Below are 24,840 nucleotides of genomic sequence, written 5' to 3' on the forward strand. Positions count from 1 at the left end.
CACCCATAAAAGTGAATAAGAAGGATTCAGATGAATAAAGTTGTAGAGCCAGAGGAAGAGGATCAGGGTTAATACTTGTTTTCAAATATTATCTGGGGCTTTGTAAATATATGAATACATACCTTACTCAGATGAATGAATTAGGAAAGCCATGGGAATGAATCTTGGTTAATACTTGGTAACAACATTTTCCATGTATAAACTGACATTCTAATGGACTTCAATATATCAGAATCCAACTTCTAACAGATCCATGGGAGTACTCTGGGATCAGACGGATATTTTCATAAAAGTTTGTTACTTTAAAAATTTAGCACAGTAAGTTGATGTTTTGGATTGAGTGCGGGATGTAACAGAGTAGTCTGCTGGTTTGTTACCTCAGTATGAGAAATTGGATGTCTGAAGAACATGTAATTGCCTGTTGTGCATCACCTTTTTTCTCTTTTTCCTTATTTTACCAACATACAGTATTCTCTATACACACACACACACACACACACACACTACTGCTATTATTTACAATACATTAATGGGGAAGTTTTATCTTTTGTGCATTTACAAAGATAATTTAGGTAAAAATTTCAGTATTTAAAAAAAACAAAGCTTAGTCGGTGCTTGTCAGTCTGTGATGAGTCTTCATTTGATCAAAACATAAACAAATTTAGTGTCAATGGTTTCATGCAAATGCAGCGCTTTTATGATGCATGGGCATGAAGGGTCTTGAAATTGGTTAAATCAGTGTTTGTAATGTTGTACTGATGGGTGGTGTCCAGAGTATAGATGTGAAAGAGCAACTTGTATATATATCTAAGGAAAGAAATTTCAGGTGGGTATATGTATATGAGGTTGGGTGGTGTACAAGATTGTGTTGGGAAGGTAGTTGTTTATTTGATGAGTCATTTAAGTATGTATATGTTTTGTCAGTACTGTATTTGTTAATGGTGGGAGAATCTGTGAGTATGTGTTGCTGAAGTGTGAAAAATGGGTAAGCATTCTGTTGCTATTTGAGGGTTAGAGGTTAACTATGGGCTGGTTTGGATGGGAAGTGTCTAGTGTTTGTGCAAAGAATTGAGTGCCGAGCTTATTGAAGTGGGATTGTACAGTGAGAATCTTTATTTCATTGTGCAGATGTTGAATACTTCTGGTTGCTGGACAGCAAGTGATTATTTTGTGTGGTTTGCAGCTTTGTTATAATTGTTTTTGACTTTATTGCTGTGGCCACCCCTTTTAGACAGTTCCAATTAGAACAGGCATCAAAGGTACAGAAAGATATAGATAGATAGCTTTTGACATGAAGAGTGACCAGATAGGTGAGGCACTGTTTAGGGTGAAGTGGATAAATTGCTCATGGATGACAAAGTATTTTTTTTCTTGTCCAAATCAAGAAAAACTTAGTGTTCCGAGGGTCTTTAGTTTGATTGTTGCTCCTGTGTTAATGTCTGTGGAGAGTAAATGTCATTTGTGGTACATGTAGGGCTCAGAATAATTGGTGTTTTGTCAAGTGGAAGTGGTTGGCTAGTCAAGGTGATGAGAGGGTGTCTGTCTGGGTTTAAAATGGTGACTGAAAGGTTATTTGGATATGAGACGTTCTCGTCTAGGTGAGCCACTTTTTTGGTTGTTTAATTTAATGTTGAATGTTTGTTGTTGCTTACAAATTGTCAATGAGCTATAGTGTGACATGAAGTCATCTACATATGAGAAGACTTTTGCAAAAGGTAACAGAAGGTCATGTAAGAAGAGACTGAGTAGGTTTGGAGAAAGAACCACTCCTAAGTAATCTTCATGATAGGGCTTAAGGGTTTCTGAGAAGCCTTTGTGATTTACTTTGTTTTGGTGGCCAGCTATGAAGTTGACCAAGCATTTTTTGTCATTATTGTGGAGGATAGTGTTAAGTATCTTTTGTATAAAGATGTGATAAAGGACAATGTTTTGCCAAAGTCTTTTGCCACTAATACTGCTGGAAAGAGGCTGTGATTGGTTGAAACCATCTAGGTCTGTGTGTAGTGTGTGGTCTTATGAAAGATTGGGTTTAAAGCCATTCTGTATAGGTGAGAGTGGGATATTTAGCTTAATTCTACTGTGGATCAATCTTTCTAAGAGTTTAGATGCTGAAGACACAACTAATATACAAGTACCCTCAGTTAGATGTTCATGACATCTGTACAGCTTTAGAGTGAAATTTCTTCTGTCTGATTTTCCTTATACTTCTTTGATGATACCACCTCAATGTTTTGAGTATTCCTGTCTACTTTAATTATGTGTCAGTGGATTTACATGAAATCCTAATAATTAGTCAAATAATATAAAACAATTTATACATTCATGCTGATCTTAGTAATTAAAGGAAAACAAAAAGTACTCACAAAGCCTGGTGGTAATGGTGCTGGTCTCTTTTTTCTTCCTGTCCTGCCTCTTGTTGAAGGAGGTAAGGATGATCTCACAATATCTCTTTTTAGGGGAGATGAACTTGTTACAGAAAATGATTTGCGGGATAGGGTTTCTCTAATCAACCCATTATGCATCTCCCTGCTGTCATCGTAATCATCATCTTCATCAAAGGGGTTTGTTGAGATGGATTCATTTGCAATCTTCGATGACTGGGAGCTAATAGAGGCCAAGGAATCATTCAGATGTCGTGGTGAAAGAGACGAATGACTAGAAGACAAAGAATGTGTTGCTGGAGAAGATGATCGTATTGGTCTAAACTCTGATTCTCCTGTGGTATTTTTTATTGGACTAAAAGAATTTTCTTCCATTTCATCATCATCTTCATCAAAGGGGTTTTTACCTATGACACCAACTTTTGCAGAAGTCGTAGGAATAGGACCTGAGAATTGCTTGACTTGTACCTTTGATTTCTCCAATTTTGGGATCTCTGATTCTTCATCATCATCACTCTCAAAAGGATTCAGTGAAACAGTTTTTCGAGGCTTTGGTACTGGGACTTGTTTTGTTGGTGTTTCTTGACTTTCATACTCCTCATCTTCATCACTTTCAAAAGGATTTAATGATATTATTTTTCGAGGTTTTGGTATTGGAATCTCTCTTTGGAGTTTTTCATTATGTTTCTCTAGGTCTGATGCTTCCCTTAGAGATTCAGGAGATTCTTTTGTGGTATCTTTTCTTCCTTCTTCCTTGTCCATCCTGGTAACAGTCCTTTTTGTTGGAGCTGTAAACAGAACATTAATTAATGTAGGTAAAATTACAGGAGTAAATTAATCATAACATTATAAAACTGATAATTGCTCTATAAAAGAGATGTCATTTCTTTTATTAAGAATTAGTAAATATTGTAACAAAGGAAATCTCTGGCCATGCTTTCAATGGGATGAACCACCATATATGAAGTGCTCAAGGTAAACTTTGTAAGTTTTTAATGCTAGTTTAATAACAGCAACAGCAAACAGTTTTTTGAAAGATGCAAGGATAGAGCAACCAGAGGCTGTAGTACAGAACTAAGAAAGATACAAGTTAGAAAAGATGTAAAGGAATACCCTTATAGTGTAAGAGTTGTGGACGATTGGAATAAGTTTAGTGAGGAAATTCTGAATGCCCATGACAGCACAGAGAATCTGGAAAAGTTGTGTGTTAGTAGAAATTGCTCAAGAGATGAGGACCCATTAGTGTCAAACTTGGTTAAATACAGATTAGTGGTCTGTGGAGCTTGACTCTCTATGATAGGCTATGATTCACTGCATTCTACATGACAGCTTTAGAAGGGAGGCATGCAAATAAGGCCTTTGCTCATTTGTTCCTGATAGTGCACCACTAAGAGAGGAAATGCAATTAGACATAAAAAAAGGATCCAAAATATGTTTTTGTTCATTGTCCTCTTATTTTCTGAACCAAAGGTCAGAGATATAAAAGCAGCTTATTTTTAAACATTTACAATACTTAGCAGACCACTTCAAAACGATATACATGCTATCCTTTTCACTGTAGCTAGGGCATAATTCATTTTCACTTTAGCAGGGGGCATATATGCCTCAGTAACTTTTTTTTGTTATTGCTGCTGTGGCATATATAGACAGCCATAAATCTTTATAGTAGTATCCCATCCATTGTTTCCAGACACTATAGCCACAATTTATTCCTTTCACTGGTTAGTATATGTGATGTCAAGAAAGCCTGTATGAGATCTGCACTCTCATTTTACGTTACTTTTTGACCTGTCATTCGTACAAGACATTTGATATTACTGATAAAAACTCTTAGTCCCATGATCATATTTGTTTGTAACAAAAACATTTCCAAAAATACCAAACATTTCGCTGTTGTACTTGAAAATACTCTGAAGTTCTTCAAGAACCTTGCAGCAAAGCAGCACAGGCAAGATAAAGGGTGCTTAACATTCATATACAAAGTGTCAACAGGATGAATTGTATATTTTTTTTCTTTTTTAGAAAAATATATCCCAGTTAATCATCATAACAAACTTTTGAAGACTCTATTTTCATTTGAGAATCTCATGCACACAGTGTACTTTAGATATTATTATGACTGCTGCAGTGAAATGCTTAATCTTCTATAGCAACTGAAATTTTTTTTCAGTTCTGTAATATTTTTTAATTTAAACTGCAGTAAAGGAGTGAACCATGGAAGCCTTAACATTCTTTAAAGGCAGTTCAAATGGTGTATGCACCAACATTAGATGTGTGACTGGGTTGTATGCTGCCTAAAGCCTATCTACAGTATGAGGGAAATGTGACTAGGCTCTCTTGAGGCACCCATTTAAAGGCATAATCAAATCTCAAAGTTATTTGAAGTTTGTGAAACATTTCAGTCATCAGGGGACTAAGAAAAATGGCATAAATTGTTGAGAGGAAAGCTAAGCTTGAATTATTAGATATTCTGTTTGTATTTATATATTTTTATACTTAATCACCGTCTCCCACATTAACGAGGTAATGCAAGGAGGCAGATGAAAGAATGCCCACACATGCACATATTCATACCTATACATTTTAATGTATACATACACAGACATAGACATATATACACGAGTACATATTCATACTTGCTGCCTTCATCCATTCCTATCACCACCCCTCCACACACATTAGATGTGTGATTGGATAGTGTGATGCCTAAATCCTATTTACAGTATGAGAAAAATGTGACCAGGCTCTCTTAAGGCACCCATTTAAAGGCATAATCAAATCTCAAAGTTATTTGAAGTTTGTGAAAAGTTTCAGTCATCAGGGGATTAAGAAAAATGGCATAAACTGTTGAGAGAAAAACTAAGCTTGAATTATTAGATATTTCATTTATATTTATTTATATATTATACTTAATCGCCGTCTCCTGCATCGGCGAGGTAGCGCAAGGAAACAGACAAAAGGCCCAACCCACCCACATACACATGTATATACATATACACCCACACATGCACATATACATACCTATACATTTCAACATATACATACACAGACATATACATATATACACATGTACATATATGTACATGTGTATATATGTACTTGTTTCCTTCATCCATTCCCATCGCCACCCCACCACACATAAAATAGAATGTAAGGCAGGTGTACGAGTAGGAAAAGAGGAAAGTGATTGGTTCCCAGTAAATGTCTGTCTGCGGCAGGGGTGCGTGATGTTTCCATGGTTGTTTATTTTATTTTTGCAAGAGGTGGTTAGGGAGGTGAATGCAAGAGTTTTGGAAAGAGGGGCAAGTATGCAGTCTGTTTTGGATGAGAGGGCTTGGGAAGTGAGTCATTTGTTGTTCGCTGATGATGTAGCGCTGGTGGTTGATTCAGGTGAGAAACTGCAGAAGTTGGCGACTGAGTTTGGTAAAGTGTGTGAAAGAAGAAAATTGAGAGTGAATGTGTAAAAGAGCAAGGTTATTAGGTTCAGTAGGGTTGAAGAACAAGTTAACTGGGAGGTAAGTTTGATTGGAGAAAAAAATGGAGGAAACGAAAGGAGGTAAGTTTGAATGGAGAAAAAATGGAGGAAACGAAAGGAGGTAAGTTTGAATGGAGAAAAAATGGAGGAAGTAAAGTGTTTTAGATATCTGTGAGTGGACTTAGCAGCGGATGGAACCATGGAAGCAGAAGTGATGCATAGGATGGGGAAGGGAGCGAAGGTTCTGGGAGCGTTGAAGAATGTGTGGAAGGCAACAATGTTATCTCGGAGAGCAAAAATGGGTATGTTTGAAGGAATAGTGGTTCCAACAATGCTATGTGGTTGCGAGGCATGGGTTATAGATAGGGTTGTGCGGAGAAGGGGGGATGTTTTGGAAATTAAATGTTTGAGGACAATATGTGGTGTGAGGTGGTTTGATCGAGTAGGTAATGAAAGGGTAAGAGAGATGCGTGGTAATAAGAGTATGGTTGAGAGAGCAGAAGAACGTGTGTTGAAGTGGTTTGGTCACATGAAGAGAATGAGTGAGGAACGATTGACAAAGAGCATATATTTGTCAGAGGTGGAAGGAAGAGGGAGAAGCAGGAGACCAAATTGGAGGCACAAGGACGTAGTGAAAAAGATTTTGAGTGATCGGGGCCTGAACATACAGGAGGGTGAAAGGCATGCAAGGAATGAGTGAATTGGAACGATGTGGTATGCTGGGGTCAACGTCCTGTCAATGGATTGAACCAGGATATGTGAAACGTCGGGTAAACTATGGAGAGGTCTGTGAGGTCTGGATGTGATGTGGAAAGGAGCTGTGGTTTTGCTGCATTACACATGACAGCTAGAGACTGTGTGAATGAGTTTGGCCTTTTTTGTCTGTCCCTGGTGCTGCCTCGTTGAAGGGGGGGGATGATATTTTGTGTGTGTGGTGGGGTGGCGACAGGAATGGATGAAGGCAGCAAGTATGGATATGTACATGTGTAAATATGTATATGTCTGTGTATGTATATGTAAGTAGACGTTGAAATGTATATGTATCTATATGTGCGTGTGTGGGCATTTATGTATATACATGCGTATGGGTTAGGCCATTCCTTGTCTGTTTCCTTGCGATACCTTGCTAAGGCGGGAGATGGCAGTTAAGTATAAGTATACATATATATTATCATTATATTATACTTAATTGCCACCTCCCGCATTAGCGAGGTAGTGCAAGGAAACAAATGAAAGAATGACCCAACCCACCCACATACACATGTATACACATAAACGCCCACACATACATACATATACATTTCAACATGTACATACATATACATACACAGACACATACATGTATATACACATGTACATGTTCATACTTGCTGCCCTCATCCGTTCTCGTCGCCACCCCATCACACATGAAATAGCACACACACACACCCTGCGAGGTAGCACTAGGAATTGAAACTTACCCATGTTGAGGTGGTGACATCTGCTATATGCATATGTGGTTGATTACTGTTTAGGAAGAAGTTTGTTAGGTTATTTATCTGTTTTTTTGCTCACTGAATACCGATTCATATTGCCGTTTTAGAATTTCACTCATCTCCTGGCAAACATTTGTAAAAATACTTTGTTTTTAGTCAGCCAATGGAGTAAATTTAAGGTCCTGGATTTGTGTTTTGCATATGAGTGAAAGTGTTTTGGATTATTTATTACTTCATAAATGGCCTTTTCCTCTTCTTTTTCCTGTGTTTCATTTGATATCTTTAGTTTTTGGTCTGTGGCTGATGATTCACTCGATGTGTTTTCTTTCCTTTGCTAGTTGAGCGAGCTATGGCTTCTTTAGTTCTGCAATTCTTTTTTGTATCCTGTAAAGTGCTCATCTTTATCATTTTACCCAAGACCTCTTGCCCTTTTTTCTTTCGGAGTGTCTGAGAGTGGGACAGAGTTTGAAAATGTTGATTAATACTGTTTACGATGCCTCAGGGTATGTATGACTGAGTGATCTGGAGATGGAAACATCTGACCTCTGAGTTCTTAATCATAGATGGCATAAGACTGAGAATTTCCAAGCCCAAATCCTACCAGGTGTAGACTGCACTTGACCAATGTGAAAGACATATTTACTACAGGGATCAGTGTTTAAGATTAGGATATAAACTATTTTTCAATAAAGCTAAATGTAAATTATTCATAATGTACATAAAACTGTATTTTGAACAATCATAATTTACTCCAAAGTAAAAGTTAAAAATAAAAGCCATGCCAAAATAATATATTTATGTTTCACCAGATATTTGTCTATCACAAAAAAAGATGATCAAGATAGATCTAAAATATTACATGATGCATCATGATATTCAAATTTATTCGTTTATGATATGATTTTAGTTTACTGACTTTGAGGGAATATGTGTGCCATATATGGGAGAACAGTTATCATATATATTTGCATTTTTTTGACATAGATAATAATTTATCTCTATCCATCATGGAGTTGAAGGAATATTATCTCCAGATCTAAAAATATGTCCCCTTGTGATATTGAGAAAGAGGTAAAAAATATATTAAAATGGTAATTTTACGAGAATTGTTAACACTTTTCAAGGTGCTCATAGAAATGTAATTATGCAGAGTAAAAGGTCTAAAGTTGAGCAAGACTTGCTTCAAACTAAAGGATATGCAGTAATGATGGTATTGGTGAATGTCTGGAAAAACTTACTGGCAGTGTTGAGGGTCTGAAGTGAGCGGGCAGCAGGAACTGGATGTGGTCTGCGAGACCGATGAGGGACTGAAGGAGAGGATGGTAGTGATCCACCAACTGCTGCAGATGAAGAGCCACTAGAAACAGAAACTGGTTTTTGTTCTGTAAATTTATGGCTGCCATCATATGAGGCACTCATGGATGATGGTTGTGAAACAATAAGCAATGAGTCTTTAATGTCACTTTCACGTGATAGGCGACGTGCTGGAGATGGTGGCACTACCATTATGGCTGCATCACTATCACAAGATGTATTAAGGGAGGAGGGTAATGATTCCTGAACCTTGTCGTCTGCTACACTGTGGGATGAATCTAATGAATAGGGCTCAGATTCACCTAGATCAACAGACTTTCTGTTACTACTGCTTGAGGCATGTGGTATGATGTGTTGATTTTTCCCTTCTGTGTCATCCTGAGCTTTAGGGGCATCTGCTAAGTTAGCAGTCTCGCTCTCTTCATCAAAAGCAGAAAATGGGGAGATAGGTAATGGTCGTTCCAAATCTTTGCTAACACTATATTTTAGCAGATCACTCTTTGGAGGCACTGGAGGTTTCTCAGTGATAGTCAACCCATCATCCTTCAGTGGAAGTGGAGAATGCTCATCACTTTCCTCTGGAGGTTCACTTTCTGGAAGTGGGGGTGGTACATCTATATCATCTGGTGGTTCACTGGGTGGAACTGGTGGTGATATCTCATCATTCTTCAGTGTGTCACTTACTGAAGACAGTACAGACTCCTCACTAATCACTGAAGGTGGAATAGATTTATTTTCATTTTCACTGTCAGTCACCTTGAAAGTCTTTTCCTTTGATATGCCACCCAAAGCAGGTTCCTCCATGTCTTGTGGGGTATCATTAATACATTGTGATAGAAGTCCCTCAATATGCTTTGGGGTATCAACTAGGGATGCAGTTTCTTGGGTAGAATCAATATCTTTACTTCCAGATTCTTTTTCACTCATTTTGGTATCAGAGCCTTGATCTGGAGGTTCTGTGTCACCCTTTGGTAGGTCAGTCATTAAAGATGGAGTTTCTATGTTGACTTTTTGTGAAACACTCGTCAGAGGAGATGGCTCTCCATTGTCCTTTATAATTGCAGCTGATGGAAGTTCAAGACCTCCATCCTTCAGTGAATCACTCCCTTCAGCTATATGATTAGTCTTATCCATAGAGCCATTGTTCTCAAGGCGAGTTAAATGTGAACACTGGTCATTATCACTGTGGTCTTCATTGTCAATATATGTGATGCTGGATGACTGAGTGACACCATTTTCACTGCTAGCAACAAGAGGCTCAGGCAACTGCAGCACAGCATCCCTGTTGGTTAGATTCTGCATTAGTTTTATATGGTGAATGGATTATGTAAACAGCAACAAGAAATAGATATGTACATGTATGCAATGATGAATGAAAATTTGTTTAATGTGTAACACTCAGCATTTGAATGTGACACTGCGTGAAAGCAAATTTTCTCAAATTCATAATAAAAGAAAAGAAAATGGTGCATTGTACTTGACAGTAATAAAAGTCATCATTAAAATGCACTAAAAACCAGTGTTTTCTCCATTACCCAAATAGTGGACATAAGCATTTTCTATTAATGAAGCAGTTATTCTACTCTTTATGGATAAGTATAACTCATAAACTTTTCTTTGCTAATCACAGATGCAATACAATTGCAGAAGCAGAATTTTATATACATTAGTTGAGTACCTGTAAAAGATGACAAGTAAACTTTCATGATACGGAATATGCAAGAAAAACAACTGAAACGGATATGATGACTGTACATACACGTGTGTATGTATGATCATTGCTGAATGCTCCATATATATATATTATCCTCATTTTCCTGGATTGTGTTTTTAATCTATATCTGATATCTATGTAGAAGGTGCTACAAATATATGGTGTGAGAGGAAGGTTATTAGCAGTGAAGTCTCTCTCTCTCTGCATGTGTGCAAGTAGGCACAGAGAGGAGGGAGTTTCCATGTGAAGGAGAAGGTGAGTCTCCAGCAGGGGTGTTTGATGTGACTATGGCTGTTTGATTTTGCTTATCAGTTGGGTGATGATGGAGGGGAATGCAAAAATCTTGGAGAGAGAGGAACTGGTATGCTGTCTGCTGGAGGTGGGAGGTGGGTTGGGCACAGAGAGAGTTAATTGTTTGATGATATGGAGCTGGTGGCAGATTCCAGTGAGAAACTGCAGAAGGGGGTATTTGAGTCTGGGAGAGAGTGTGTGAAAAGAGAAAGATTTAGCGGTGAAAAGAGAGATTGCTCAGGAATGTCTGAATGGAGAGAGCTTAGAGGAAGTGGGGCGTTTGAGATACCTGGGAGTGGATATGGTAGCGTTTGGAGCCATGGGAACTGAAGTGAGCCTTAGGAGAGGAGACTAAAGCATTAGGTGCAATGAAGGCAAAGATTGGGTATGTTTGGTGGTATAGTAGTTCCATCAGTGCTGCATGGGTGCAAGGCGTGGGCTTTAGACAAGAATGTAAAGGACAGGGTAAATGTGTTGGAAATGTTTAAGGACAATATGTGTTGAGGGTTGATTGAAATGATAGGATAAGCAAGAAGTGTGGTAGGAAGAGGAGTGTATAGGAGAGAGCAGGAGAAGAAGGTGTGCAGAAATGGTTTGGACATATGGATAAGTTAGGAATGGACTAGATGGTGTGTTTGTGAGGAATAAAGAAAAGGGGGAAATTGAGGTGGAGGAATGGAATGAAAAATGCTTTCAAGGCTTTGGGCCTCACAAGGCATGCAAGGGATAGAGCAAACTGGATTGATATAGTTTAAGAGGATGACATCCTGCCCATGAGCTGAACCAAGGGCATGTGAAACAGTCGGAGAAAACCATGGAAAGGTCTGTGAGGCCTGATGGTGGATTGTTGTGGATAGGGAGCTCTGTTTCAGTGCATTATACATGACAACTAGGTTGTGAGCGATTGAGATAATTTCCTTGTCTGTTCCTGGCACTAACTTGCTGACTTTGGAAATGGCGAACATTTATGACAAGACAAAGGCCGGGAAAGTAAGCAAGAAAACAAGTCTCAAGAATAACATGTTAGAACCTACAGGGGCGAGGTAGATATGGAGGCCACGGCGATGAATTCAGTGCAATTTCTGTGCAGTTATTACTTATTTCTGAGCTTAAATGCTACCATTAATTTAGACTATGAAACGGTTTCTGTTAATACAAAATGCTTTTAATCATTCCATATCATATAATCATAATAAATCAGTATTTTTTTAATCATAACAATCTGGAATTGATTCTAGATACAAATTAACCCCTCTCTGGCCAGAAGAGCACTATTGAAGGAAAGTAAAATGAGATCAGTACCCTCAGTGAAGCCAGATGATGTGATTTTTAGCCAATTGGAGCTTCAGATTGTGTACGCAGACGAAGTTAAATCATCTTCAGCCAATGACAGGAAAATGAAAGGGTGGTGTCGAGTTCTTTACGGCAGTTAAATCATAATAATTAATACTAATGTAAGTTATCTATTTATACATTAATTATACTCTGTCGCTGTCTCCCACATTAGCGAGGTAGCGCAAGGAAACAGAAGAAAGAATGGCGAAACTCACCCACATACACATGTATATACATAAACGCCCACACACGCACATGTACATACCTATAAATTTCAACGTATGCAGACATATACATATATACACATGTACATATTTATACATGCTGCCTTCATCCACTTCGCCTCCACCCCGCCACATATGAAATCTCCCCCCCCCCCCCACACACACACACGCGCGCGCGCGCGCGCGCGCAAGGTAGCGCTAGGAAAAGAAACAAAGGCCACAATCATTCACACTCAGCTCTGGCCGTCGTGTGTAATGCACCGAAACCACAGTTCACTTTCCACATCCAGGCCCCACAGAACTTTCCATGGTTTACCCCAGACGCTTCATATGCCCTGGTTCAATCCATTGACAGCACGTCGACCCCGGTATACCACATCGTTCCAATTCACTCTATTCCTTGCACGCCTTTTACCCTCCTGTATGTTCAGGCCCCGATCGCTCAAAATCTTTTTCACTCTATCCTTCCACCTCCAATTTGGTTTCCCACTTCTCATCCTCCACTTCTGACATATATATCCCCTTTGTCAATCTTTCCTCTCCATGTGACCAAACCATTTCAATACACCCTCTTCTGCTCTCTCAACCACACTTTTTATTTCCACACATCTCTCTTACTCTTTCCTTACACGATCAAACCACCTCACACCACATATTGTCCTCAAACATCTCATTTCCAACACCCACCCTCCTCCGCAAAACCCTATCTACAGCCCATGCCTCACAACCATATAACATTGTTGGAACCACTATTCCTTCAAACATTCCCAATTTGCTCTCCGAGATAATGTTCTCGCCTCCCACACATTCTTCAACGCTCCCAGAACTTTCGCCCCCTCCCCCACCCTGTGACTCACTTCCGCTTCCATGGTTCCATCCGCTGCCAAATCCACTCCCAGATATCTAAAACACTTCACTTCCTCCAGTTTTTCTCCATTCAAACTTGCCTCCCAGTGTACTTGTCCCTCAACCCTACTGAACCTAATAACCTTGCTCTTATTCACATTTACTCTCAGCTTTTTATTTTCACACACTTTACCAAACTGTCACCAACTTCTGTAGTTTCTCACCCGAATCAGCCACTAGCGCTGTATCATCAGCGAACAACTGACTCACTTTCCAAGCTCTCTCATCCACAACAGACTGTATACTTGCCCCTCTCTCCAAAACTCGTGCATTTACCTCCCTAACAGCCCCATCCATAAACAAACTAAACAACCATGGAGACATCACGCACCCTTGCCGCAAACCGACATTCACTGGGAACCAATCACTTTCCTCTCTTCCTACTCGTACACATGCCTTACATCCTCGATAAAAACTTTTCACTGCTTGTAGCAACTTACCTCCCACACCATATACTCTTAATACCTTCCACAGAGCATCTCTATCAGTTCTATCATATGCCTTCTCCAGATCCATGAATGCTGCATACAATGTAAGTACTATATGAATTATCAATTAGGGCAATATTTTTTGTGATAAGATTGCAAAAATAAGATGTGAAGAGACTGCCCTAACGACATGACTCTGACTGTGTAAGATACTTATTGAGGATCTCTTGGCAAAACTGGTACGCACTGCTGAACATATTACAGGTTTCACAGTAGAAATGGCTGGCTCCTCTCAGCTAGTGACAGATTAACATATTAGCTTAAGTAGCGACTCAAAGGGTCTTGCATCCATTAAAAAAGGAGTAACGTTTTCAATACGATTGACAGAAAATAGAAATACCATTATAAACTCACTGAAATAATGTTATGTCGAAAACTGATTTGGAGTATTTTTTTTTTCTCAAAGATTCATTACGGAAGCTTATTTTATGTTATTCATAAACTAGGTAAATATTCTAATGTAAACAAGTTTATTTACTGTCAGAGTAGTATAGTACATTACAAATCAAGATGATAGTAAAAGAACATATTTTCTGAGACTGGGTTCCCTTTTCTCAAAACACTATAGGCCACAGACATGCTTGATCTGGCTCTTTTCTCTGTGCGTCTTGGCAATGGAAGAACGTGATCAATTTCCAAAATATGATGGTATAATATGTGCGCCTTACATTAAGAAAATTAATCTAACTCGCACCCCATGGGTGGATGTACCCGGTAATCCAAGCACAGCAAGTTGTTCGGACAAATTTTTTCTCCACATCAAGCAAAAAAGGAAAAAATGATTTCATTTTAACCATTTATAATGTTGAATTTAACCCCAAATCAAATTTGCCCAATGCAGTCTTATGTAAGGGCTCCGGCTACGCTATCTTGTGAGGTAGCCCCAAGCACATGTCAGTCCTCAGATCATTGTTAGGGGAATCGTTAAGAATATATATATATATATATATATATATATATATATATATATATATATATATATATATATATATATATATATATATATAAGACTTCTTACCAGAAAAGACCCCTAACCACGGCTGTTTTGCCGATATAAAGTTTTGGTCATGGACGGTCCCTATACAAAATAGATATGGACCTCCTTTCATCAAGATACAAGCAATTAGATCTGGTAGTCATCAGCAGCAGTTTGGTACAATGATAAAATATACGTTCTGGCAAGTTCATGTGTTACTCCGTATGCCCAAGTCTTCCATCGGTAGGGAGAAACGACAATAAACCGACTCTCCTTCAGTTCCACATAACGACTTACGTTCTGATAATTATACTCGAAAGTATTACTGAGGAAAGAAATAATCATTTAATCTTCCAGTTTAAGTCCGGCATCACTTATCATTCGTGTCTTGTAGTTACATGGGAAGGAGCTACACACAGTTAACTTGTTTTATGCCCACATTTTTTTTTTTTTCTTTTATCGGAAGGGAGAGGTTGGTTGAGCCTAACATATGAAACACTAGTACGGAAGGGTATAGTTCCCTGGTCTTTGACCGACAACTGTCGCAGGACCCTGAGATTAGGACTAGGTATATCAGAGCCTAACACTTTATCCGGTCAGATAAACAAATTCAGTAAAAGAATTATTCTGAATGTTGCTTTAATGGAAACCCACATACTGAAACGGGTTCACATTGCCCACTCTACAAATTGGACAATCAGCCCTGCATGGTGATTTTTGACCCATTTTTTCTTAGTAATTTCGGTCCTGCTTCAAAAAATAACGTCCGCATAAGTGATAGTTTTGCCTTGACTTCTTTTTCTCATTTTCATTGTAGGAATGGCCCGCACAATGGCTGTGAGTCCTGAGCTCTCAAAATGCGGGTTTTATCATTAAGCTGGACAAGGCTCCAGGCCAGACCTTGACATAGCTTGGAATAGTTTAGAACTATAAGACTGGCAGCCCACTCTATGTTTCCCCCAAGGATAAAGGTCCGGCCTACGTAACTACTGCGTTTACTCTACAGTCCCAGACCTCTGCGTCGTGACGTCAACTAGAGTATTTTTCCTCTTATTTTTCGGTGGGGGAAAAAAGAAATCCCGATACCAACTTTGCTCACTTTTATGGCGGCTGGAACCGAGCGAGTGGATGACGTCATGCTGCAGCCATGGCTGAGTAGTTAAGAGAGGGTGAGGAAAATCGGTGCTTTCTCGCCTTTAATACTTAGGGTTTAGGAAAATCCTAAATATGATTTTCCTTGTTGTCCTATAGAGTGTTTCTCATGCACGCAGGATACTACCTCAGAGGGAAAAGGTTGTGCAATTTTCAAAACCTGCATTTCTTTTGAGCAACAAAATTCTGTATCAACAAGGATCTCGTTCGCTCCAGTAAGGAGTACTACTCACATAATGGGTATGACTCCTTCACCACCTCGGTCACTGTTTTCTGCTGTTTCCCAGTTACAAAGACATGCGACTGGTGGTTGCTTCGCTTATTCTGTGTGGGGACCTGTACTGTATTGATTATTGTATATATATATATATATATATATATATATATATATATATATATATATATATATATATATATACGAACAAAGTCCATATGAACACGCGCCTTCATAGAACATGCAATCCTTCAACAGCCAAGATCGAACCCGGGACCCCTGGACAACAGGCGAGAGCGCTAATGCTATGCTATGATCGCACAGGAGTCCCGGGTTCAATCCTGGTTGTTGGAGGTTTGTATGTTCTATGAAGGTGCGCGTTCATTTGCACTTTGTTCGTATTCATATACCTCCGCGTTATACAGTTAGGTTCAGTAAAATGCTATCTGCTGTTATGTGAGCCTGATGGGAAATAACCGGTGTAAACCCCGTTGCTCACCAACTTGAGACGAAGGGTATTCGAGCACATATTCGAATGGTCAACTCCCTATTAGGTGCAATCATAACCTAGCGATACCGCTCTCGCCTGATACACAGGGGACCCTGGTTCGATCCGGCCTGTTGAAGGTTTATATATATATATATATATATATATATATATATATATATATATATATATATATATATATATATATATTTATATATATATATATATATATATATATATATATATATATATATATATATATATATATATATATATATATCTTATTATACCCTCCAACAGCCAGGATTCGAACCCAGGACCTTTTGCGTGGAATTCGGGAACGCTAACCACTAGATGCCATTGCTCATGTATGCGAACGATGGGTATTCGATTACGTGTAATCGAAGTCATTTCCCTATTAGGGGCGATCATAGCCTAGTATTAACCTTTCCTAGTACCGCGCAAAAGGTCCTGGCTGTTGGAGGGTATTATGTGTTTCATGAAAGTGTAAGTTCATATGCACTGTAATCGTGTTTATATACCTCCGCGTTTGTACAGGAAGGTTCTGTAAAACGCTAAAGGCTGGTAATGTGTCTGAAGGGATTTGAACGGTGCAAACCTCGTTCCTCATGGATGTGAGACGAAGGGTATTCGAATACTTGTAATCGAACAGTCATTTCCAAATTAGGGGCGATCATAGCCCAATAGTTAGCGTTCCGGAATACTACGCAAAACGTCCTGGGTTCGATTCCAGGCTGTTGTAGGGTATTATGTGTTCTAAGAAAGTGCACGTTCATATGCACTCTATATCACGGGTCGGATTCGGATCCTGGTTAAGATACTCCCTCTCTGTCTCTCTCTCTCTCTCTCTCTCTCTCTATATATATATATATATATATATATATATGCCATCAACAGTATGCTTCAATATTCCAGCAAGCAGATTTCTACGAGATTAGATCCACTTCAAGAGCCGCTGTAATGGCAATGTTTGCAAAAACCTCAACGTTTTACTCGTACACTTCCACGTAAACGATTTTTATTGATTATATCACCTAATCCACAAACTCTTGTTAGTTTTACCCGCTCGTTTTCATTGGCGTCCAATACACATCAGGTGAGAACCTCTTGTTTTCACTGGCGTCCAATACGCATCAGGTGAGAACCAAACTTACAAAGACCAGATTCGTCCACCTTGCCTTACCCTAACATAATTATAGTAGTTTGTGAGAGATCCTTCGACGGTTTCCACCATCCTATATTATCGCCCAGTTGAAGTACTGGCTTTTAGTGTTACTGATGAAGTGATGACACTGATAATGGAGAAAAAAAACAAAACCGCTTTCAACTACTGCTACGCAGCCGAGTCAGCCATGTTTAAAAGCCTCGCGTTGTTATTTTTGCGATATTGGAGTGAGCCCGCTATTTATGGTGACCACTGTTATGGCTGGTTATGTGAGCTTTAGGCCTATCACTGCGGGAGTCATTAAGACCATTCAGGCCAATTTATAGCCACCACACCCGAAAAGCATCTAAAAGACCAAGTATTATAGACAATTCTTTGACCACTTACATACTCTATATGGTCCACTATAATGTTTCTTAAACTAATATGCTAAATAGCAAAGAAAACTGCTTAAATTTCCTTGAAGATTTCACAACCTGTATCACTAATTCAGTTGAAACTAACGAACAATATGGTCATGATAAAATTTAACATTTTCTTTCTGCAGCTTTAAAAGTTAATTCATTGTGTTTCACAGACATTTATATAAACGAGCTTCCATTATTTTTCACTAGAGATACCGCGCTAGTTTGTGTAAACGTACGGGACGTACTCGTATTATATGGCAATAATAACGAGCTGATGTCAAAGTGGCGACCATCCAACGTTGACAGGTCTGGCGCCACAAACCCGGTTGTTGGATGTTTTCTCCTAGAATACACAGGGGCATCCATTCCTCACTCTCTCAAGAAAACCAATGTATTTTCTATATGATATATGTAAAAAAAAAAAAATGGTCGTTTAATGACCATCTAACGTTCACTATCCATTAACTAAGCTCTCGAACAATTACTCCATCGCTAGTAATAAAATGCAATTTGAGATTTGTTATGTACCGGTTCGTTACCAAATAGCAGACAGTCCTGTTTCTTTAAACTTGCTTTTAACTGTTTGCGCTCGACCCAACTTGACTTGAAATTATTACTGTAGCAAGAACTTTACCCGTAATAAACACACAGAAATGTTGAAACAGTCTGACATTCACCAGACTTGCAGAGACAGAGCCTCTGATTTCTCTGTTCACCCTGGGGAAGAATCACGTGACGCCAAGACTGGGTACCCTTTCTGTACACTGAGCGAGATATATCGCTCACAAAAAAGAAAAAAAAGAAAATCCGCACTTGAGCTGATTCTCATGTGAATAAATTACAATTGTCACGTTCCAACAGTTTGCAAGTGTTGCGATCTTAAAATCTATTCTAGAATAAATGATTTATGCATTATTATACGAAAGTATTGAAGAATGAGTTTAACGTACATTTTATAAGTGAGTAACAGAGCGTTGACCAGTCTTATATCTATAAGAAAGCGAGTGGTCATAATGGTCTTTTAAGAAAATAATGAAGAATACGTCTCCGGCAGTCTAGAGAATAAGATTCGTGCTGAGGGTCTGAAAATGGCAATGGTTGAAAAAAGAAAGGGAAAAGTTTTCCAGGCGTATGGCCGCGTGAAATATACCTGGAATTACTGGTTAGATTTGTGCGTGTGATTACTATTTATGATTACTATATATGTTACTGGGAGAGAGTTCCACACTCGTGTTGTTCCGTTTCTTAACCTTGGATATATGAGCCATGTCTCCTCTACTCCTTCGTACACACACACACACACACACACACACACACACCCCCAGCCTGAGCCAGGTCCCCATTTATCGACCAGCCCCGAGGGAAGGAATGAACACCTGGATTTGTTGTAGGCCGATTGCCACGCCCAGGATTCGAACCCACCAGGGTTCGAGCCCGGGCTGTCCCTTGCTGATTCGTGTGTGTGTGTGTGTGTGTGTGTGTGTGTGTGAAAAGACAACTACTGTACACTCACTCAGTGGCCACAGGCTACAAAAATGTAATATCACAAATTTGCAAGCAGTGTTCCCTTGTTAACCTTAGACTGTCTTACGGTGAGGGCAGTGCATTCGTCTGGTTTATGTAAATAAAACAAGAGATCTGTTGTGCAAGACATAGATCTATCATTTCTATCCAATCCATGCACTGTGCAACAAAATCATGAAAATACCATAATCTGTTTCACATAATGTGTACATTACCGATGAATTCTTTTTGTGTTAGTGATTCAGCCATTGGCCACAACTCCCCACTCTTAAGTCGAGTGACAGTAGGTTATGCAAACTGATTATCTCGGGTCATTCAGTTAACTTCTTTTTTAAACTCGACCACCATTTTAACAATTTCTTTGCCAAGTATATTTTAAACTTTTGACTTTCTACTTTACTATGGAGCGTCTCAGAGGTTTTTATATCCTAGCTTTATTACTGTAAATCCTTAGTATAATTTACCCGTGTGAGCAGCCGTCCCCTTCCCTCTATATGTTTACTGCGAGTTTTTCTTTTGAATTTAGTGTCTCCTCTAGTTTCCGGTGCAGTTCTACATCAGTTCTAACGATTGTAATATGCGGATGGCGTCATAACTGCCTGACAGTAAAAAAAAAGAAAATAACGGTTTGTGTAAGACGGTAAAGGCGTCTGTGTGGCTGGGTTTGGCAAGTGGAGAACGGAGGCGGGGTCCTTGGTCTAATTCTCTTCATAATCTTCATTAATGATATTGAGTTAGGATTAAGGGCAAAACTTCTCAGACTGATGATGCAGAATTAGGGTAGAAGGCCACCCCGTAGAAGACTGCGAACGGTTACAAAACGATCTTGACAAGTTATCTTCAACGGTCAGAGACATGGCCAATGAAATATCATGTGGGGAAATGAAAAGTTATGAACATCAGTAATATGAACCACATGCATGAAGTGCTCCGAAATTCCCCTGTCGCAGTTGGTCTGAAGAGAATGGTGTAAGGGTAGATGTTAGAAACAAATTTGAATATTCAGTACAAAACTTAAATGTCGCACAGCAGACAGTGTTAGTCTTCGTAGCCAGATATTGCAGTTTCAAAATCCCATAAACAGATACACACTTTATGCAATACGTTGGCCAAGTCATATCTGGTATGTGAGGTGCAGTTTTGGTCTTCTAACTATATATATATATTTAATACTATTCACCATTTCCCGCGTTAGCAAGGTAGCGTTAAGAATATCCTCACTTGGCCCCCTTCTCTGTTCCTTTTTTTTGGAAAATTAAAAACGAGAGGGGAGGATTTCCAGCCCCCTCCCTCCCCTTTTAGTCGCCTTCTACGACACGCAGAGAATACGTGGGAAGTATTATTTCTCCCCTATCCCCAGGGATGATATATATCGGGACTGCGTAAAGTGCGAGGAAAAACTCAAGGCAGTTGAAATTATTTTGTTTTAAAACCCCGTAAAGTATATGCTATTAACATTTATGTATCAAAAAAGTACTGAATAATATTTCAAACAATAATATTTCAAAGAAAATGTATCCGGCTGATGTGTGTGTGTGTGTGTGTGTGTGTGTGTGTGTGAGGGGGGGGACCCTATACCAGACAGGTCTCCTGTTATATTTCTCTCCAATGTACGTTGATGATTGATGGGCATCTCAACAGGTCCTTACGATTCCATGAATACGACAGGCTATGGTCCTAAGACTGTCCCACGATGGATATAGGGTTGCATCCCAGCAGGTTAGGTTTCGTTACATATCTGTGGTGAACGGTCCTCCGCCTCTTTAATGTTACAATTTTTTTGCGCAGTGACGTCTCAGAAACTGATATGAAAAATATGGCCCCTATATGCATATTAAGATTATAGATTGAAGCTTCATGTTGCATGTCTAGACGCAAAAAATTAAATCAGATGATGACCCTTTGTGGCCGTTTTATAAAATACGACAGAATTGTGGGGTTATCGTTAAGTTCATTCTGGAGAATGAACTTATTTCTAGTGGATGGAACATGTCATCCTCAGCTCAGCCTTGTGCAGCTTCTCCTTTATATATATATATATATATATATATATATATATATATATATATATATTTTTTTTTTTTTTTTTTTATTATACTTTGTCGCTGTCTCCCGCGACAAAGTATAATAAAAAAAAAATATATATATATAATATAAAATCACAAGAACAAATAGTGTTCCATGGAATACTTTCATTGTATGCAATGCAGCATAGTTATTGTGTATATTTAAAAATGGCTGGGAAAAAATAATAATTTCTAGCTGAGCCAATATTAGTTCCAAGTCAAACCTTTTTTTATGACAAAAATCGAAGTAGAGTTGTCTTATGCCATTCAGTTGTCTAGTTGCTGGGGAACTACTGTATAAAGTTTCATGGATTCTAAAGTTTAACTTTTTCAAGTATGGGGTAGATAAAGTTACAGGTTAAACCTATTCTGATTGGCATAATTCAGCCAAAAATCCAAAGTAGAGTTACGGGTGCTGTATAATCAATAATTTAGATGCTGGTAAAAAACAGTGTACAGTTTCATGTGTATATCATTTAGACTTCTCAGGCAGTGACCAAGGTTATGTTGAGGCTATAGACTCCTGACCCCGAGGACAGACAAAGTGATCCCTAAGCGTCTGACATGCCACGCAGGCGACACAATAAATATGTAACAGCAGAACTTGCTGTCCCAAACTGCGTAGTTGACAATCTTCCCCGCACAGCTAGTGCACACCACAGGTAGCCCCTGACGCTGGGACCAACTGCCTCAGTGCATGCTTATCATGCTGAAACGTCTGATCACGGGCACATAAGACCATGCACGTCAGGCATGAGCTGTGTGTGTGTGTGTGTGTGTGCTGGGGGGTACAGCGACAGTTGAGCGGCCGCCATCTTACCTGTCCACACAAAACAGGTCTGTGATGCCTATAAAATGCAGGTAGCCTGTATATGAAATCGTAATATATCTTCCTCTATGTTACCATCATGTGTGATCTTGTACCTCTTAAACCCCAGATTAAGTTGCTCATTTAGTCCTGCCTCCTCCAACCTCCCGCAGAAATCACCCCAGCTCAACAACTAGTGTAACTATGGATGTGCAATGCCGGTACACGCTTGCCCGCTCATCCGCCCACACTCAGACGCGCGACCACACGTACCAACACGCACCTACAGGAGAAAACTCTCGGGATACACACATAGTAATCATAAATAGTCTCAACATAGTAACGAATAACACCATGAACTACCTGTGTGTCATGGTTCTCCTTGAAAAACCTGCAGTCACACACGAAACGTCTGTTGTTGTGTTACTTGACTGCACCCGTTTGTTAACAGTCCATGATATTGTTATCGGGGATTTTTCCAGTGTCTTATTATTTCATAATCATTGTTGATATCGTCTGACACAAGCCAGATACGACGAATGTGGGTCAATTATTTTATCTTCATAGTCCGAAATTTCTTTCCTTTATATATATTTATTTATATTGCTTTGTCGCTGTCTCCCGCGTTAGCGAGGTAGCGCATGGAAACAGACGAAAGAATGGCCCAACCCACCCACATACACATGTCCACATACACGTCCACACACGCAAATATACATACCTATACATCTCAATGTATACATATATATACACACAGACATATACATACATACACATGTACATAATTCATACAGTCTGCCTTTATTTATTCCCATCGCCACCTCGCCACACATGGAATAACAACCCCCTCCCCCCTCATGTGTGCGAGGTAGCGCTAGGAAAAGACAACAAAGGCCACATTTGTTCACACTCAGTCTCTAGCTGTCATGTAATAATGCAGCGAAACCACAGCTCCCTTTCCACATCCAGGCCCCACAGAACTTTCCATGGTTTACCCCAGACGCTTCACATGCCCTGGTTCAATCCATTGACAGCACGTCGACCCCGGTATACCACATCGTTCCAATTCACTCTATTCTTTGCATGCGTTTCACCCTCCTGCATGTTCAGGCCCCGATCACCCAAAATCTTTTTCACTCCATCTTTCCACCTCCAATTTGGTCTCCCACTTCTCCTCGTTCCCTCCACCTCTGACACATATATCCTTTATATATATATATATATATATATATATATATATATATATATATATATTAATTCTGGTGACAGCGAAAAACGAAATTGTGCGTTGAGAATCTATCTGTACCTACAGAATAGAACCAGTGATGAGTGGGAAAATGTAGCGCCATTAGTTCCTGCTAACAACACTGTAAAGCACGAAAACAAGTGCGGAAAAGTTTCGAGGGTACAAAGAATTCCGGTGAGCTGCCGTGTTCAGTTGGGTTAGGCTGAGTGACCCAGATATCCTGCTTACATTGAGCTAAATAAACCATCATCATTTTTCACATTACTTTTATCTTGTACTTTTCTATTCACCATATGCATTTAGTAGTCATGATTGCTTATGTTGTTTATAAACTGCTTGTCATAAGTCTTCTTCCATGGCAACAACCAACCCATGTGTTTTCTACCTGACAGGATACATCCCACACAGTTTTACGTAATCACTGTTACTGGGCCATGGCGGAGGCGTACTCCAGATATATCGATGACCTTTTTCCGTGGGATAATTGTTACAAGCTGGTCATCAGTACGCGAAATATATCGTCACGTAATCTTAAACCAAACCACAAAATTATGTAACACAAGAGGCGTAAACTCTTGCATAACAGGATTGTTACCCGTAAACTCTGTTATAGATTATCGTTTTAATTTACTACTATTTCTAAACTTGTGTATACTTCTATATAGAGGTTTATATGTCGTGCATAGCAGTGTTTAGGATTATGTGTCGAAGTGAATTAATGTACTGATATGCTGTAATCCCAAACATGAGATTATATTGATGTCGGTTACACGTTATTTAAACTGATTGTTACCACGTGTTCAGACCTACAAATATACACATCCTGATAATTTCAGTCGAGGACAACTCAGAAGTACAAAGCACGATCAAAAAATAAGGCAAGGTCAGATGTTTGGCTTGACACCAAGACGAGGTGGTGGATTTAATGTTTATACTCGAGCAGCTCCTGCACGTCTGGCTGAGAGTTGGGTCCAGCACGGTACACGTTGCTTGTGTATTTGTTTGTAGGCTATGTCGGCTTCATGGCCTGACGAAGTTGTCGTTTTCGAATAAACACAAGTGTTGGTAATATAGCTCATAATACAGTATATAAACGATAAGAGTACATGATTTGGACATTATTTTACGATATACATGTAAGACATCACAGTGGTGCTTATATCAGCGAAAT

General features: G+C 39.2%; 1 protein-coding gene across 3 annotated transcripts in view; it reads right to left on the reverse strand.

Moving 5' to 3' along the window:
- Positions 1-24,840, reverse strand: part of LOC139754636 (uncharacterized) — a 97,729-nt gene that overhangs the window by 12,518 nt on the left and 60,371 nt on the right. For all 3 annotated transcript variants that reach the window (XM_071672142.1, XM_071672143.1, XM_071672144.1), the window contains exons 3-4: positions 8,570-9,927; positions 2,364-3,169 (exon numbers count right to left, since the gene is read on the reverse strand). In XM_071672142.1, coding sequence (XP_071528243.1) covers positions 2,364-3,169; positions 8,570-9,927 — 2,164 coding nt within the window. The remainder of the gene's footprint in view (positions 1-2,363; positions 3,170-8,569; positions 9,928-24,840) is intronic.

Source organism: Panulirus ornatus, chromosome 17 (genome assembly GCF_036320965.1).
Source record: "Panulirus ornatus isolate Po-2019 chromosome 17, ASM3632096v1, whole genome shotgun sequence".
NCBI lineage: Eukaryota > Metazoa > Arthropoda > Malacostraca > Decapoda > Palinuridae > Panulirus > Panulirus ornatus.